The sequence below is a fragment of the Erpetoichthys calabaricus genome, chromosome 3 (assembly GCF_900747795.2).
Source record: "Erpetoichthys calabaricus chromosome 3, fErpCal1.3, whole genome shotgun sequence".
Classification (NCBI taxonomy): Eukaryota; Metazoa; Chordata; class Cladistia; order Polypteriformes; family Polypteridae; genus Erpetoichthys; species Erpetoichthys calabaricus.
The window spans coordinates 118415555-118430709 of NC_041396.2; the positions used below are offsets into that span (position 1 = coordinate 118415555).

Consider the following 15155-nt stretch of genomic DNA (forward strand, 5'->3'; position numbering starts at 1 on the left):
AATATTATTGGTGTTATTTTTTAATATTAGTCAGTCAGTCAGTCAGTCAGTCATTATCCAACCTGCTATATCCTAACACAGGGTCATGGGGGTCTGCTGGAGCCAATCCCAGTCAGCACAGGGTGCAAGGCAGGAACAAATCCCAGGCAGGGTGCCAGCCCACCATAGATTTTTTAATATTAATGTAGTATATTATAGTACACGTGTTATAGTCACATTTTTAAAGTGCTTAAACCTGAAGTATACTACTAATAATAAGCTATTTTGTTTAATCAGAACTAAGGTGGAAAAACTAAGTAAAAATTATTTAACACAGAAAGTGTAAAAACTGGTGATCAAAATTAAATTCAGAAACAAGTAAATGAATAAGTAAATGAAATTCAGATGAACAAAGTAAGTTCAGTTTATAAGTTACCATAGTTCTGTAGGAGTTTAAAAAGTAAAAATGGCAGACATCGTAATTCCCAGCCAAGTGTGTTAGGATGAATGGCTGTATATGTGGACAGCGAAATTTTATCTAAGGCTGAACAATTCTAACCAATCACTGTTGAAGGATATTTCATAAGTGTAAAAATGAATCTTTGACTGAATTAAAGGAGGTGTTGCACTCTGTTGACATGGGAATGTCTCTAAATTCCAACTCCTCTCTCCCAATCTTTTCTCAGCCTTTGGGGTTAGTGGTCTGTCCTATTGTTCCAGGTGGTAAATGTCAGCTTTTCTTCTACAAAATTAATTCCTCAGTTAATATAGCCATGATCACACTTCTTCTAGTACACAGCACTCTAAATAAACTACAATAAGAGTTCCCTAATGAACTCTAATTTTGAGGTACTGGAAAAGCTACTTGTTTAGAGCCTAGAGTCTATTATTTACAAATTAATACTCCAGATTTGTTTGATTCCTACCATGCTAAAGACAACATTCATCACCTCCTTCATATTATCCTAAAATCGGTCCGTGATGTGGGGAAGACTTTTGACCACATCAATTTGACATTTCTCTAGTATGTTCTGGAGTTTATGAGTACTGACTTGGAATTATTTCATTTGATTCAGACTCTCTGTTCTTCTTCAAAGAAGTCTTATTTACTAAGTTCACCATCTTCCAGGTATTTTTTTATTTTTAGGTATCAAGTAAGACTCTCTTTTCTTCTTTAATTTTGAATACATACATAAATTAAAAAGGCTGCATAAGAAATTTTTTTTTAACTACATTGGGTATTATAAAAGTTCCTAAAGAGGGAATATTTAAATAATATACAGAGGCATTTGATCAATGGAGACCTTTGACAGAATAGAAAGTAAGAAAGACAAAAGAGAGAAAATCAAAGATGATCTACAGAACAAATGTATGACCTGAAGAAGCAAAGGTGACAGGAAGGAAAGCTGGAGACTTTTTCAACAAACAAGAATAGCAAGTTATGTTTAAGGGAAAAGGGCTAAAGAAGTATAGTAAGTTAAAAACGATAACAATTAGTCCTAAAGACATTTTAAAAGGGAAACCAGAAAAGGCAAAATAATAGAAAGTGTGACAAAAGGGAAAATAAATCATGAAAATAATGTGGAGCCAACTAAAACCTTTTTGAAAGGAATGGCATAGGCAAAGAATGCTCCAGTCAAATTTAACTCGTGCTAGCTATGTTGAAATCTAAGTAATCTATATAGACCTCATGTTTTGTATTTCATACATGGTGTAGTAATACACACAAAATTCCTTTTCCTTGTGACAATCTTTTCCCCTTCGGATAGAGATGCCCATTTTCGGCACTTTCTTTCAGCATTACTTGTCAAACTGGCCACTCTTTCTTATATTTGAAGTCTTTTGCTTGGGAAATACAGTGTTGGTCATACCGCATTGGCCTAGCCGTCGTGTCAGGGCTTTGTTTTTGCCCACTCCGCACCAATTTCACTCATTCATTACCCAGTACCCAAAGTTATCACACATTAGCATTATAGCTATAAACCTCATTCACTTGGCCCAAGCGAGTGCAAGAAATTTGCAACAACACTACTTTTGCCGGCATATAAGATCAATTTTCTTATTTTTAGACTCTTAGTTAGTATTTTTATTATTTGTTTTTATATTTTTCTTTCTAACTCAGAAACTGGATGGACACACAGACACACACACTGACAGACAGATAACGTGATTTCTGTCTGTCCTTCAGTTACTCTCTGTTGGACGTATTAAGTGCTAACATTTTTAGTGCACCATCTGTTGAAATGTATTTTGCAATATATTTGATAAAAAAAAATGCATTGCATTTTTCATTTTAAGAGATGGTACATCACAAACATTACTGTACAATTACAGTAAATGTTTTATTTTTTTTAATGAATCCCATGCTAAATCTCTTTTAATAGACTGACTCTTGTCCTTTTATTAAGGTGGATAAAATGCTTCACTGGGTACAGGCTTATAGTGCTTAAACAATTAGAATGAAGTAATATCTATTTAACTTGTTTGCAAAGAAAACATTTAGCAGAAAGAGTAGGTTTTGGATATTACTCTGATATATGAATTAAAAGATGGACTTGCCTCAAAGATGACACTTTTTCAAATAGGTTGCAGTCATTAAGGTGAGAGATGTTATGCAACTAATAAGTTAGCTTCCATAGTTTAGCTTATTATTAATTATTAAAATGTTGAGAAAAATCCTCAGCTTTCTCTTCTTATGCAATTTTGTCAAATTTTCCATTATATGCTCAATGGAATTTCTTATCTATAAAAATATTGCTTTTTGTAATACAGTAGATGAAATTTCCCTTATGCTGCGTGCTACAAGTCTTGTTCTGAATCGGAGCTAGCATTACTGATTGACCCTGCAGTGTTCTAGGTTTTCACTCGGGTGTAGGCACACTTGTGCAACCTGAACTTCCAAGTTTAGCAATGGGGCATGAAGGCTTTACCCCTTTACTCTCTGCACTTTTTAAATCAGGTTTAAAACTTCCACTTCTCCCAAAGTTAGGAGGGAATGGAATGGAATTTGAAAAAAGCCACCAAGGAAATCTTATGCATGATTCTTCCACTTTATAGAAAAGAGGCCACCAGTACAGTTCCCAGTTCAGAGAAGTATGTAGAAAATCATTTTTTTCAATTGGCTGCCAGACTCACAATGTCCAGCAATCTTTGGCGAAGTTGGCACTCATCAAAGAAAGTTCTGTGTGGCCCCAGCAAAATTTGTATACCAAAAACAATACTGAAATTTAGTAATAGTTTTTAAAATACTTTAAAAAGAAAAATAAATTTAAAGTTGGTCTATAATTATTAAGTAAGTTTTGATCTATGTCTAGTTTTGTTTTTCAATAATAGTCTGACAATAGTCACTTTTAGGACATTTGTATCTTAGGCTGTCATTACAGATCTATTAATTCTGCTATGAATTTGCACTGTAAGTAGAGTGCTCAAACTTTTCCCTAACTTAGCTGGAACTGTGCTGAGGTTACATGGTACATTTTATGTCAACAATCACAGCAAGAATTTGGTGTTCTGTTATTAAATTAAAATAACTATGATTGTAAAAACAGGAGACAGAGCTGGAGGTAGCAGAGTTAAAGATGCTAAGATTTGCATTGGGTGTGACGAGGATGGATAGGATTAGAAATGAGTACATTAGAGGGTCAGCTCAAGTTGGACGGTTGGGAGAAAAAGTCAGAGAGGTGAGATTGAGTTGGTTTGGGCATGTGCAGAGGAGTATATTGGGAGAAGGATGCCAAGGATTAAGCTGCCAGGGAAGAGGAAAAGAGAAAGGCCTAAGACAAGGTTTTTGGATGTGGTGAGAGAGGACATGCAGGTGATGGGTGTAACAGAACAAGATTTAGTGGACAGAAAGATATGGAAGAAGATGATCCGCTTTGGCGACCCCTAACAGGAGCAGCCAAAATAAGAAGACAAAATGGTAATATTTACCCAAAATGGAAAGTTTTAAAGATGACTTTGAAATCTGGATTCTTACGCTATCTGCCCTACCATTAAAGAAGTTTATAAATCAAAACATTTAATGATTCCAGGGATTTTCCACATCAGTTCATAATTCACAAATATCATATTAGTCTGTTCTAAACAGTTGACAAGTTTTTTTTTTTCTGTTTTTATCCATTATTATTGAATAATAATTAGGGCAAGATAGGATGAGCATTTGTGCATGTTTTAAAACTGTTATGATCAAGGTGAGCTTTGGTTCCTCTTAATTCTTTAATTTTGAGACAAGCTACTATAGCTCTGGGTGCTTATCTTGGTAGAAGTATTTGAACATTACAAACACTACATTATACATTATATAACTACATTATACAGATAAATTGTAAATTAAAATAAACATCTAATTGAAACTCAGTAACATCTGCCCATTAATAGGAGGTGACTAGGGTACTTCAATAGTGAAAAGGGTATCAGACCTCCTGAAAGCTTCATAAGCCACACCAGGCTTTCCCAGTCGTCCTGAAACTGGCGTCACCAGACAGGGTTTGGCCTTCTCTCTCCAGAGGAGGCTTCAGCCCACTCAGGCTTAAAACGAGGCACTGGCTTTCAAAGTTCCAAAACAATCTCTTTGATATTCCAAAATCTACAAAATACACAAAAATGCCCTTCTAGGGAAAGGAGCTGTAAAAGGTTTTGGTTTGGTTAGGAAGAACTAGACCTAGAGCAGAATCTTTGTAAAAGAAGATATTTACTGTATTTCTAGAAATGCAAGGAGCACGAAAGGTAGTAAAAATGCAATAAATATATAAATAAATAAGCAAAAACGGATTGCCACAGGTCCCAATGCACAGTCCAAATGATGTATAAGAAGCAAAAATTTAGAAACCAGAAAATTCAATACATGTACTTACGAAGCAATGCACTCAATGAAACAACAATGAATCACTGAAGGATTCACTCTGCAGGCTGAGGGTGGTCCCGCCTCTTAGGGTTCCACCCACAAAATACAAGGTACATAGCAGAAGAACTCATTATGCATATATAGTAAATAATAAACAAACAACACAATATTAACAATAAACAATTATAATAATCATATGAAATTCTGTACTTTAAAATAAACAAAGAAAACACAAAAAAGGAAAATAAACAGAAGCCAGGGAACACACCCCAGCTGACACATGACACAGCCATTTTTTTTAGTGTTGAATGTGACACTTTAATAGTTATGGGGTACTCTTGACACTGACCATTAAAGATAAAAAATTGTTAATCAGTAAGAATATAAAAATGCACACAAATATAAATCACATAACTAAAGACTTAGTTACAGTCATGATTAACCCTAGCATGACACGATTCCTGAGAAGATCAAACTCATATAGGCATGAATTTCTTATAATCAATAAAAATGCCTAAAAACATGGAGTACCCACTATTACCTTGTTGAACCTTGTTTCTTTTTTTTTCCTTCTCTAAAGAAATATTGGAAATTTTTTGATGAATTGTTGGTATGGTTTTGCTATCTTATCATTTGATACACAAGAAACATCTCTCTGTTATAAAAGAAAATATTGAGACAAGACATGACTATTGCCAAGAGATTTTTTCAAGATGGTAGACAGGGTCCCACCCTCCTCTCAACCGTTTCTGGTTAACGGCCCATGCCCATGGTCCTCTCACCTCTCATTGGTGTGAATGCTTTTGTCAGACTGAGTTCCTGCGCTCAGCTCTTTGACGTTCTAAATTTTTACGTTTTCCTCACTTTAAGTTCCCAATAAAAGAAGGCTTATTATGTCCAAATCATATTGAAGAATTTCATCCCAAAGGGTTATCAACAAAAGAAATGAGTACATGGGTAATCCTAGCACAGAAAAACGATGAAGTCAAATGAATTAACGCGAAAATTGTCGATCGGTTACATGGCAAATTGGTTAAATGCATGTCAATAAACTATGCTGAAACAGTTGGTGGTGAATTGTTGGTATAGTTTTTGCTAGTTTATCTCTTATCATTAGATATATAAGAGCAACCAAAAATTGATTGTGCAACTTGTTAGCAGAAACAAAGGTCCAGCCCTGTCATTGCTAAATATGTATGAGTAATGCATTCTAAACAGTAGTTCATTTTAAGTATTTACACCTGTAACAGCTATCCAGATCACATTACGGCAGCAAAATGGCAGCATCTGAGAGATGGTAAGTAAGCTAGACAGAAAGTAATGATTACTGTGATTTAAAAAATGTTTTGACTTAAAACAAACATTCAAAGAGAGTAAGACAGCAGTTTAACATTGTGTGAACTAAGGAGCTATGTGAAATGGGGCTGAATTCTCCATTAATTGGATGTTCTACTTAAAGTAGGCATTATTTGTTATCATTTGTTGGATATATAAATAGTTTTGGGGTCAAGTACTTATTAGTAGCTTAGAAGGCAGCACTATTGATACACTTACTTAGTCCAACTCTGACTCTTATTATATAGTACCAGTAATGGCGCACTGCACGATAACGTGCAAAGAATACACTTGACTTGAGCATTCATAGTTTTCATCCTCTTTCTCTGTACGTTTAGCATTCATTTGCTCAGAGGTTGATGCGCTTGCTGCTTCCTGTGCAGCTCTTCTTTTGTCGGCACCTTTTCGCGTAAAAACTGATTAAGTCAGTGTTTGTCTTGCAATTACTTAGTACGTTTTTTTACTTAAGCTGGCACTTAAGTCTTCAATCTGCCTCAAGAATGATTTAAGATATGAAGAGGTAGAGGAAGTGATGGCGAAGGTGGCAGGGATGAGAACAAAACCCGGCTGGCTGCTGCCGAGAGTTGATTCTACAATAAAATAAAATAAAAATAAAAAGAGGAATAACCTAGGGGGTCAATCATCACCCCAAAAGCAGATAGTAGACATCACGTAGTATATGTGTACCAAATTTCAGGTCAATAGGTCAAACAGTTTGCGAGCTACAGGTGATTTAAAATCCTGGACAGGCAAACGAACAACCACGGTAGCGCATTATATAAGAAGATAGCACAATTTCTAACCGAACCTTTGTTAGGAGACATTGCTTTTAAGATTTGTTCATTTAATATTGTGAATACATATGGGGATTCTGCAGTACCCAATATTAAATTTGTGGTTATGGCACATTTTCACTCTCATGCAGGCAAGAATTGGCACTCATCATTGAGAAATGTAGGGTAACAAATCATGTATGTTGTAGCAAAACAACAATAAAAATGTTTTGCTTTGGATGTTAACAAAAAAGTATATATTGTATATTGATTAAAAATCCAATCATATTACCATTTATGATATTATTTCATAGCACCAGATATTCAAAGCATATGGAGAAAATGGAATGGGTAGATGGGCAAAGATCAATCAAAAGCAGCCAGTGTAGCACAGTACAAAAAAGACAAGGAAGTCAGACATTTGGAGCAGGTTATCATTGGTTTTAGATTTAGATGGAAAAGAACTCAACTCTCTGAGCTGTGATTAATGCTCTCTGGTCAAAGCAATTAGTGTTGTAGACAGAAGCACGATGTGCTCCTTCAAGCATTAAACAAGAAAGAAAAACAGTGAATTGTGTTGAACTTGTATGTAAAGACTTTCTGAAGCTTGCTCAGTCCATATTTGACATGCCTGTGAAATTCATAAGAGCTGTTTTTACTAAAATAAAAATTGCCTGTTAACAGATTTTAAATTATTTTTAATCAGGCATTAAGGGCGGTTGGGGGGCTCGTAAGGAAACCAACCAGAAGACACTCTTCAAGTGCCACTAAGCACAGCATCATTAGACCACAAGAGCACTTGTACTTCGTATTTTTTCCCACAAGAGGCACCACCACTTTATCCCTTAACTTGATAGAGCAGAAATAGCTATTTATTTGTGTTCTGCTCATTATTTCTATTTTTTTCTCATTAAACAGGGTACTCCTGGTCGGAGTCCCAAACCTTCATCTGCACATGTCATTGTTTTATCCACATAGCCATGTGTGTATGATATCCTTACACCCAGTAGTTGCCCAGCCAGTCAGGATTACAGTGATCCCTCGCTATATCGCGCTTCGCCTTTCGCAGCTTCACTCTATCACGGATTTTATATGTAAGCATATTTAAATATATATCGCAGATTTTTTGCTGGTTCGCGGATTTCTGAGGACAATGGGTCTTTTAATTTCTGGTACATGCTTCCTCAGTTGGTTTGCCAAGTTGATTTCATACAAGGGATGCTATTGGCAGATGGCTGAGAAGCTACCCAGCTTACTTTCTCTCTCTCTTGCGCTGACTTTCTCTGATCCTGACGTAGGGGGATTGAGCAGGGGGGCTGTTCGCACATCTAGGCGATACGGACGCTCGTCTAAAAATGCTGAAAGATTATCTTCACGTTGCTACCTTCTGTGTGCAGCTGCTTAGTGAAGCGACATGCTGCACGGTGCTTTGCATACTAAAAAGCTCAAAGGGCACGTATTGATTTTTGACTTTGTTTTTCTCTGTCTCTCTCTCTGTCTGTCTCTCTCTCTCTCTCCCTGCTCCTGACGGAGGGGGTGTGAGCTGCCGCCTTCAACATACTGAAAAGCCAAACAGCCCGATTGATTTGTTTGCTTTCCTCTTTGTTTCCTTTGAAGAGGAAGATATGTTTGCATTCTTTTAATTGTGAGACAGAACTGTCATCTCTGTCTTGTCATGGAGCACAGTTTAAACTTTTGAAAAAGAGACAAATGTTTGTTTGCAGTGTTTGAATAACGTTCCTGTCTCTCTACAACCTCCTGTGTTTCTGCGCAAATCTGTGACCCAAGCATGACAATATAAAAATAACCATTGTAGCAGATATAGCATTTGTCCCACCTCTTGAACCCTCAGGTACCACTCTTCAGACCAGGTGAAAGTATAATAACTATTATTTATTTTATTATACTGTGCACAAAGCACTACACACACCACACTATTCATAAATCAATAAACTACTCTACAATAACCAATCCTCCTCGCCCAGACACGTCGCCACCCTACCTCCCAGCTCAGCTCAGTGTTCTGGGCTTCCCATAGTCCTTTTATAGTTCCTGACCCGGAAGTGGTTCCAAGCACAACCCACAAGTCCATTTCCTTCCGGGTCAGGGCAAACAGTCTTCTTCTTCATCCCGGGAGCACGTCGCTTCCTCCAGTCACGTGACTGTGACGCACTCCCGGGTTATAGGGCACGCAAGAGCCCACTAGCCCCCTTACAGCGACTCCTGGCGACCCCCAAGGTATCCAGCAGGGCTGTGTCACAACACTACAAAGTCCATGAGGCCCTGCTGGAAGTCGGGGCACGAATATGCTGTCCGGAGGGCTCCTCCTAGCGGCCTGGGGGTGAGGGCCGGACTGGAAAGCCGGCAATCCTCCACAGTTCCCCCCTCTCAGCGAAGCCAACTGGGGCGGAGCGTTGATCCCCGCGAGGGACTTTCTCCTCCAAGAGGACGTGTCGTCCGGACCCTGGCAACGATGTTGAGACCCCCCAGCGAACCTTGGGGGAACAGTGTATCTGTTATCCCACCGCTCCCCTGTCCTCCGGGGACAACTTCGCCATAGGTGGCTCGGTTGACGGCAGTTGTAACACCGCCGCCGTCCTCCTGGTCGCCTCTCTTCTTGGGACCTAAAACACCTTGGGAATTCCGTCAGGGTTAGCTCCGCCCTTTCCTCCGCCAAGGAGGGAATTATGGCCGCTTTGCTGCTCTCTGCCCTTTTCTTTATTTTGTTAGGAGACCCGCGTTTTAATTCGGGGATCTCCTGCTTTCTCTGGGGCTTGTGCACAGTGTGAGGCTCTCTATGGAAAAGAGAGAGCCTCTTTGCTGTTTGCACGCCCGTTGTCCTATGTATTATTGGAGGCGGCGTCATTAGTACCACATCGCTCCGGGTAACAGCACTATCCAGCCGCCCCGGTTCGATTGGCACTTCCTCCGCCCCTCCAGTAACCAACGGCAACCCCTTTATCACGCGGGTCGGGCTCTTAAGGTCCGCATTGGTCCAGAGCGGCGTCTGATACCGCCGCCCCGGTTCTATCGGACAATTGCCCGACCACTCCGTCATTGTGCCACACTCCAATGTTGGGTTCACAGCGCTTTGGCAACCGCTACTTTTTAAACGCGGTGCCGGTTCACACTGTGTCCCCTTATTATATACGGTACAGGGGGCACCTACCTGCACCGCCGCATTAATCGAGGCCGGGGCTTCATGGCCTAAGCGCCGAAGGTATTCTTCCAGTCTTATCAACGGCGCTTTGACTGTAGCTCCCAGCTCCTCCAAACGTCTTCTTAAGTCCGCAATCCCCTGCAAGAAAGCCAGTACGGGCTCGAGTACCTCCTCGAGATCCCGTATCATATATTCAGTTAATTCGGCCGTAGGTATGTACCTTTCATTATTTTGATTACCTGCCAACCGGGAACCAATGAGCACGTCCACTCCTGGCACGTGCTCCGCTGGGCTTCGCAAGGTCTCCTGGGAGTTGGAGTCTTCTGAGGGACGGGTGGCTGCAAGACGCCGACAGAGGTCTGCCTTTTCACCATTAATGGCGGATCCTTCATTCACATCCCGCCCCTCTTTCTTTTTATTTAACATTGGCGCTGCTTCGCTCGCTGCCCCCTTCCCCTTCAGGGAGCGCAGACGCGTTGGGGAATTATTGACCTCACCGACGGCTCCAAACTGACCTTCTTCCTGTCCTTTTATAGTTCCTGACCCGGAAGTGGTTCCAAGCACAACCCACAAGTCCATTTCCTTCCGGGTCAGGGCAAGCAGTCTTCTTCTTCATCCCGGGAGCACGTCGCTTCCTCCAGTCACGTGACTGTGACGCACTCCCGGGTTATAGGGCACGCAAGAGCCCACTAGCCCCCTTACAGCGACTCCTGGCGACCCCCAAGGTATCCAGCAGGGCTGTGTCACAACACTACAAAGTCCATGAGGCCCTGCTGGAACTCGGGGCACGAATATGCTGTCTGGAGGGCTCCTCCTAGCGGCCTGGGGGTGAGGGCCGGACTGGAAAGCCGGCAATCCTCCACACCATATAAACATATGGTTTCTACTTCGCGGATTTTCTTATTTCGCGAGTGGCTCTGGAACGCAACCCCCGCGATGGAGGAGGGATTACTGTATTCCATAACTTTACTTGCTTATCTAGCAGGTCAAACCACAAGGCATCCTCTGTGTAACCATTGCAGCCACTTTTACCCAGCTTGGTGCTGGCATCAACACTCTTGTAAAGGAATTCATTTTGAAGCAAATTACATTTGCACTTGACATACTGGTATATTTTTATTAGAGTGTTAGCCACTAAAAACCAGAATACTGTATGTCACAGGCACAGTTATTAAAGTATTTAAGACTCAAGTGCTGGAGTTGGGGTGGGTTAAGAATTTTGTCACTCCAACTCCACAACTCCAACTCTGATTCCACAGGCCTATTTGTGTCCCAGAGAAGAAAATGTGTGGAATGAACAGCAGCCAATTTCCCCTTCAAAGAACTTGAAGAACAGACACCTTGCTACTCAACTGCACATGGCTATCACCAACCCCTGCAAGTAATACTTCTGTAACACAAAATGCAGGGAGAAAGTTGAAAACCTTTGATAGAACAACATTTCACTGTAGAATACATTCAAGCAACAGAGCTGTGGTTTAACATAATAAGCGTACTTTTAGAATGGAAAACAATAATTGGAGGAAATTCATAAATCATTTTTTCTGTTAATTTTTTTGTTTTACACTTTTTATGAATTTTTGGCATAAATAAAAAAAATAAATAGAGATACATAAGACTTTTTTTAAAAAGATTTTAACACGTTTTAACATTAAACAGGTTCAACATGTACAACACTCCTAAAAATCATATACATTTGAACAGCTTTAGCTGTTTATGTGAAAAACAGTAAAAAAGTAGAAAATACAATTTATGGTTGTAAAAACACACTATACAAACAGTTCTGTATTTATTGTGTCTTTTTGCAAAGTAATATCTGCAAATCATTGCCAGTAAATAATTTAAATTACACTTGAGGTAAGTGTTCCTGTGGTTCACAGCGAATACCAGGACAGAGCAATGTTATTAACATGGTCCACATGTTACATCCCAGCCAATAATCTAACAGAATTTGCTGGTCAATTTTTATTTTATGAGTAATGCCTTTTCAAAAAGATTATGCAGAAAAGCATCGCATATACTCAGAGATCCATGGATTTTCTGCTTGGGAAGGTCTCCATTGTTTCCTCTCTAGATGGTTTAAATGAGTTTGTGGATTCTCTAGTGCTTTCAGTTTCTTCTCAACTTCTCTTCGCATTTTCGCTCTTAAAGCTGAATTATGAATCTGAAGAAAACAGGAAGAGACACATTCTAAGCTATTGAACATTAGAATAGCCACTTACACATGTGGCGCTGTTTACAAAGAAACAAGAAAAGGAAGCAAAGCTATCCATCCATTATCCAACCCACTGAATCCTAACACAGGGTCACGGGGGTCTGATTTTTGATTTTGCTATACCATGAAGGCAGTGGAAAGCATGGATGACTGCTCTTATAGTTTGGCTGTATGAAAATATGTCTTCAGAATCAGACAACAGAACTTTGCAAGTAAGGCACACAGAATAATTTCATGCTGTAGATAAATTGGTTTTGATATATTATTTCTACTAATGACATATACTACTTTAGTAGTAATAAATGGCAAAGTTTAGCTATAATGAAATAAACTACATTTGTGTTTATAAAACACACTTTAACCAGCCTGGTGTATGATAATGCCAAGAGAGGCTCTAACTTCCTGTGCTCTCAATTTTGGCTTTATTGGGTATGAAAGGCTGATTAAACATTAAGAGATATCTTAAAATGCAATTTAAGATAATCTGGAAATATATTTATGATACTTAAAAATGAATTACAAACATCTGAATATAGTCTATTTCAAAATATTTTAAATTCATTTTAAGATAACCCATTTACATTTCAAGATAATCTTAAATCACATCTGTAGGCATTTTAAATATTTGAAATGCAATTCCAGATTACTCAGAATGACTTTCTGTAAAATTGTCTCTGTCTTCATTGGTATTTCCTGTCTATTTTAAGTTATGTTGAAATTAATTTGTAAAATCTCAAAACGAACAGGAGGCTATTTTGAGATATCTTGAAGTGCATTTCAGATATCTTAAAACAGATTGGAAGCAATGTATGAAATGTATTTGATATATCTTATAATGCACTTCAGATATCTCATAATGGTCTTGATGCTAATTTACAATATCTGGAAATATAATCAAGATACAATAAATTTATTTCAGAGATATTTTCATATTTGCTCATGTTTCACATATCTGAAACTGATTTTTTGATATCTCAGATTCGTTTCTTGATATCTTGAAGTGTGTGTCTTGTCCATTTCAGATATCTAAAAATGTATTGCAAGCTATCTGAAATGCACTTTAAGATACCTTTAAAAACATTAACTTATTTTAAGGTATCTGAAAATCACTGTCAGATATCTACAGTAACATTTCCAGACACCTGAAAATAGTTTCCCGTCTATTTTAAGATATCTGAAACACATTTCAGGATATTTCAAAAAAACTTCCTGTTCATTCAAGATATTGCAAATGCATTTCAAAATATCTTAAAATAGACAAGAAGCGCCATTAAAAGAAGACAAAATTTTACAGGATTCAGATATCTTAAAATGCAAGAAAGGTCAATTTAAGCTGTCTGAAAATGTACTTGAGATATCTTGATATACATTTGTGATATTTCAAAATAAATTACAATCTAAATTACAATGTTAAAATCTAAATGAACACATTTTGAGATACCTGGTAATAAGTTTCACATACCTTAAAAAGTGAGCTGCATTTAAAGGTATCTGAAGTTCATTCTGAGATAGTTCTAAATATTACTGTGGCTTGTCATAAGCAGGTTCAGACTAACTTTCGTTTGCAATATATTAATTCTACTAAAACAGTATAACCCGGCACACATGGTGCATTAATGATTATTTATTTCATTCAAGATACAAACAATACTATATACCAAAATTCTTCAAATTTTGCATCCTACACCTGTCACACAATTTTTAAATATTTGCATACAGCTATTCAGCTATACAGTCCTATTCATTACCATATTAGGAAAAATATTTCCATTGTACCTCTGTTGTTGAAGTGGAAGGCCGGACATTATATGTTTTCTTATTCCCAGTCTCTGGCTTTTTTTCTGCCCAGCCATACAACAGAAAGGGGTGTTTGTTTTCTTTGCCTTGCTGTGGAACTTGCTTTTTCTGGGTCTTTTTTCTAGAGGGCTTGCAAACTATGTTATTCTTAGTTTTAACAGTTCTATTTGCATTTGGCTCTTGAGGAGTTTGGGTAGAGGAGTCTTTTCTAGGTGAACTAATTGGCAACATGGGATCTTCGTTCTTTAACTCAGGCTTGCTTTCCACATCTGTTGTCCCTGTTAAGGAAACATATGCACTTAATGAAAACAGGTCAACATTATATCATGCCAATGAGTCTATAATCATAGACTTCTTATCATTCTTATCATATTTTATAAATCATTTTCTACAATTCAAAAAATACCGTGATAGAAAAAAAATAAGACAGAGCTGTTTTATCAGAACACTAATCATCTTCATACCACCTTTACTTTATTATTAAAAATATTAACACTCATAGTACTGAAAATGAAGCTGTACTTCAAGGTGATAGAATCTTGGGGTTAATGACGCTAAATTGGTCTGATATGATTGAGTGTGTATGCGATTGTGCAATGCAATGGGCTGAGGTCCATCCAGGGTTGACTCCTGTTTGCTTGTGATGCTACCAGAATTGCACCTGGTGATACTGAACTGGATAAGTAGGTTAAGAAAACTGATTGATAAATGGAAAGATGCTAAAAAAAAAACGGACAGCCGATCAATTAGCCAAATGCTAGAAATAAAAATCTTTACATGGGTAAAGATTACACAGTAGTGGAGTGAAATATTTAAAGGATCTGCTATTATAATGTAGTTGCAATATCTGTGATGTTACTGCATACAAAACAAGCAGCTGTAAGATAATCAACACAAAAGTTCGGCAGCTGTTATCATTACAGGGAAGGTCAGGAGAACTTTATCATTTTTATGTTTATTTCATGCCTAATACAAAACCTCTCAGTATGATGTCAAATGGACTGAATTGCTTTTGCATTAATAATTGTGCTAATGTGTTAGCAGACATAATAT

The 15155-nt window shown here is 38.1% G+C and overlaps 1 protein-coding gene across 1 annotated transcript in view; it reads right to left on the reverse strand.

Moving 5' to 3' along the window:
• Positions 1–11845: 11845 nt before the first annotated feature.
• Positions 11846–15155, reverse strand: part of ccsapb (centriole, cilia and spindle-associated protein b) — a 33203-nt gene continuing 29893 nt past the window's right edge. Inside the window, exons 2-3 of the mRNA XM_028797314.2 lie at positions 14082–14380; positions 11846–12254 (exon numbers count right to left, since the gene is read on the reverse strand). Coding sequence (XP_028653147.2) covers positions 12087–12254; positions 14082–14380 — 467 coding nt within the window. The 3' untranslated portion in view covers positions 11846–12086. The remainder of the gene's footprint in view (positions 12255–14081; positions 14381–15155) is intronic.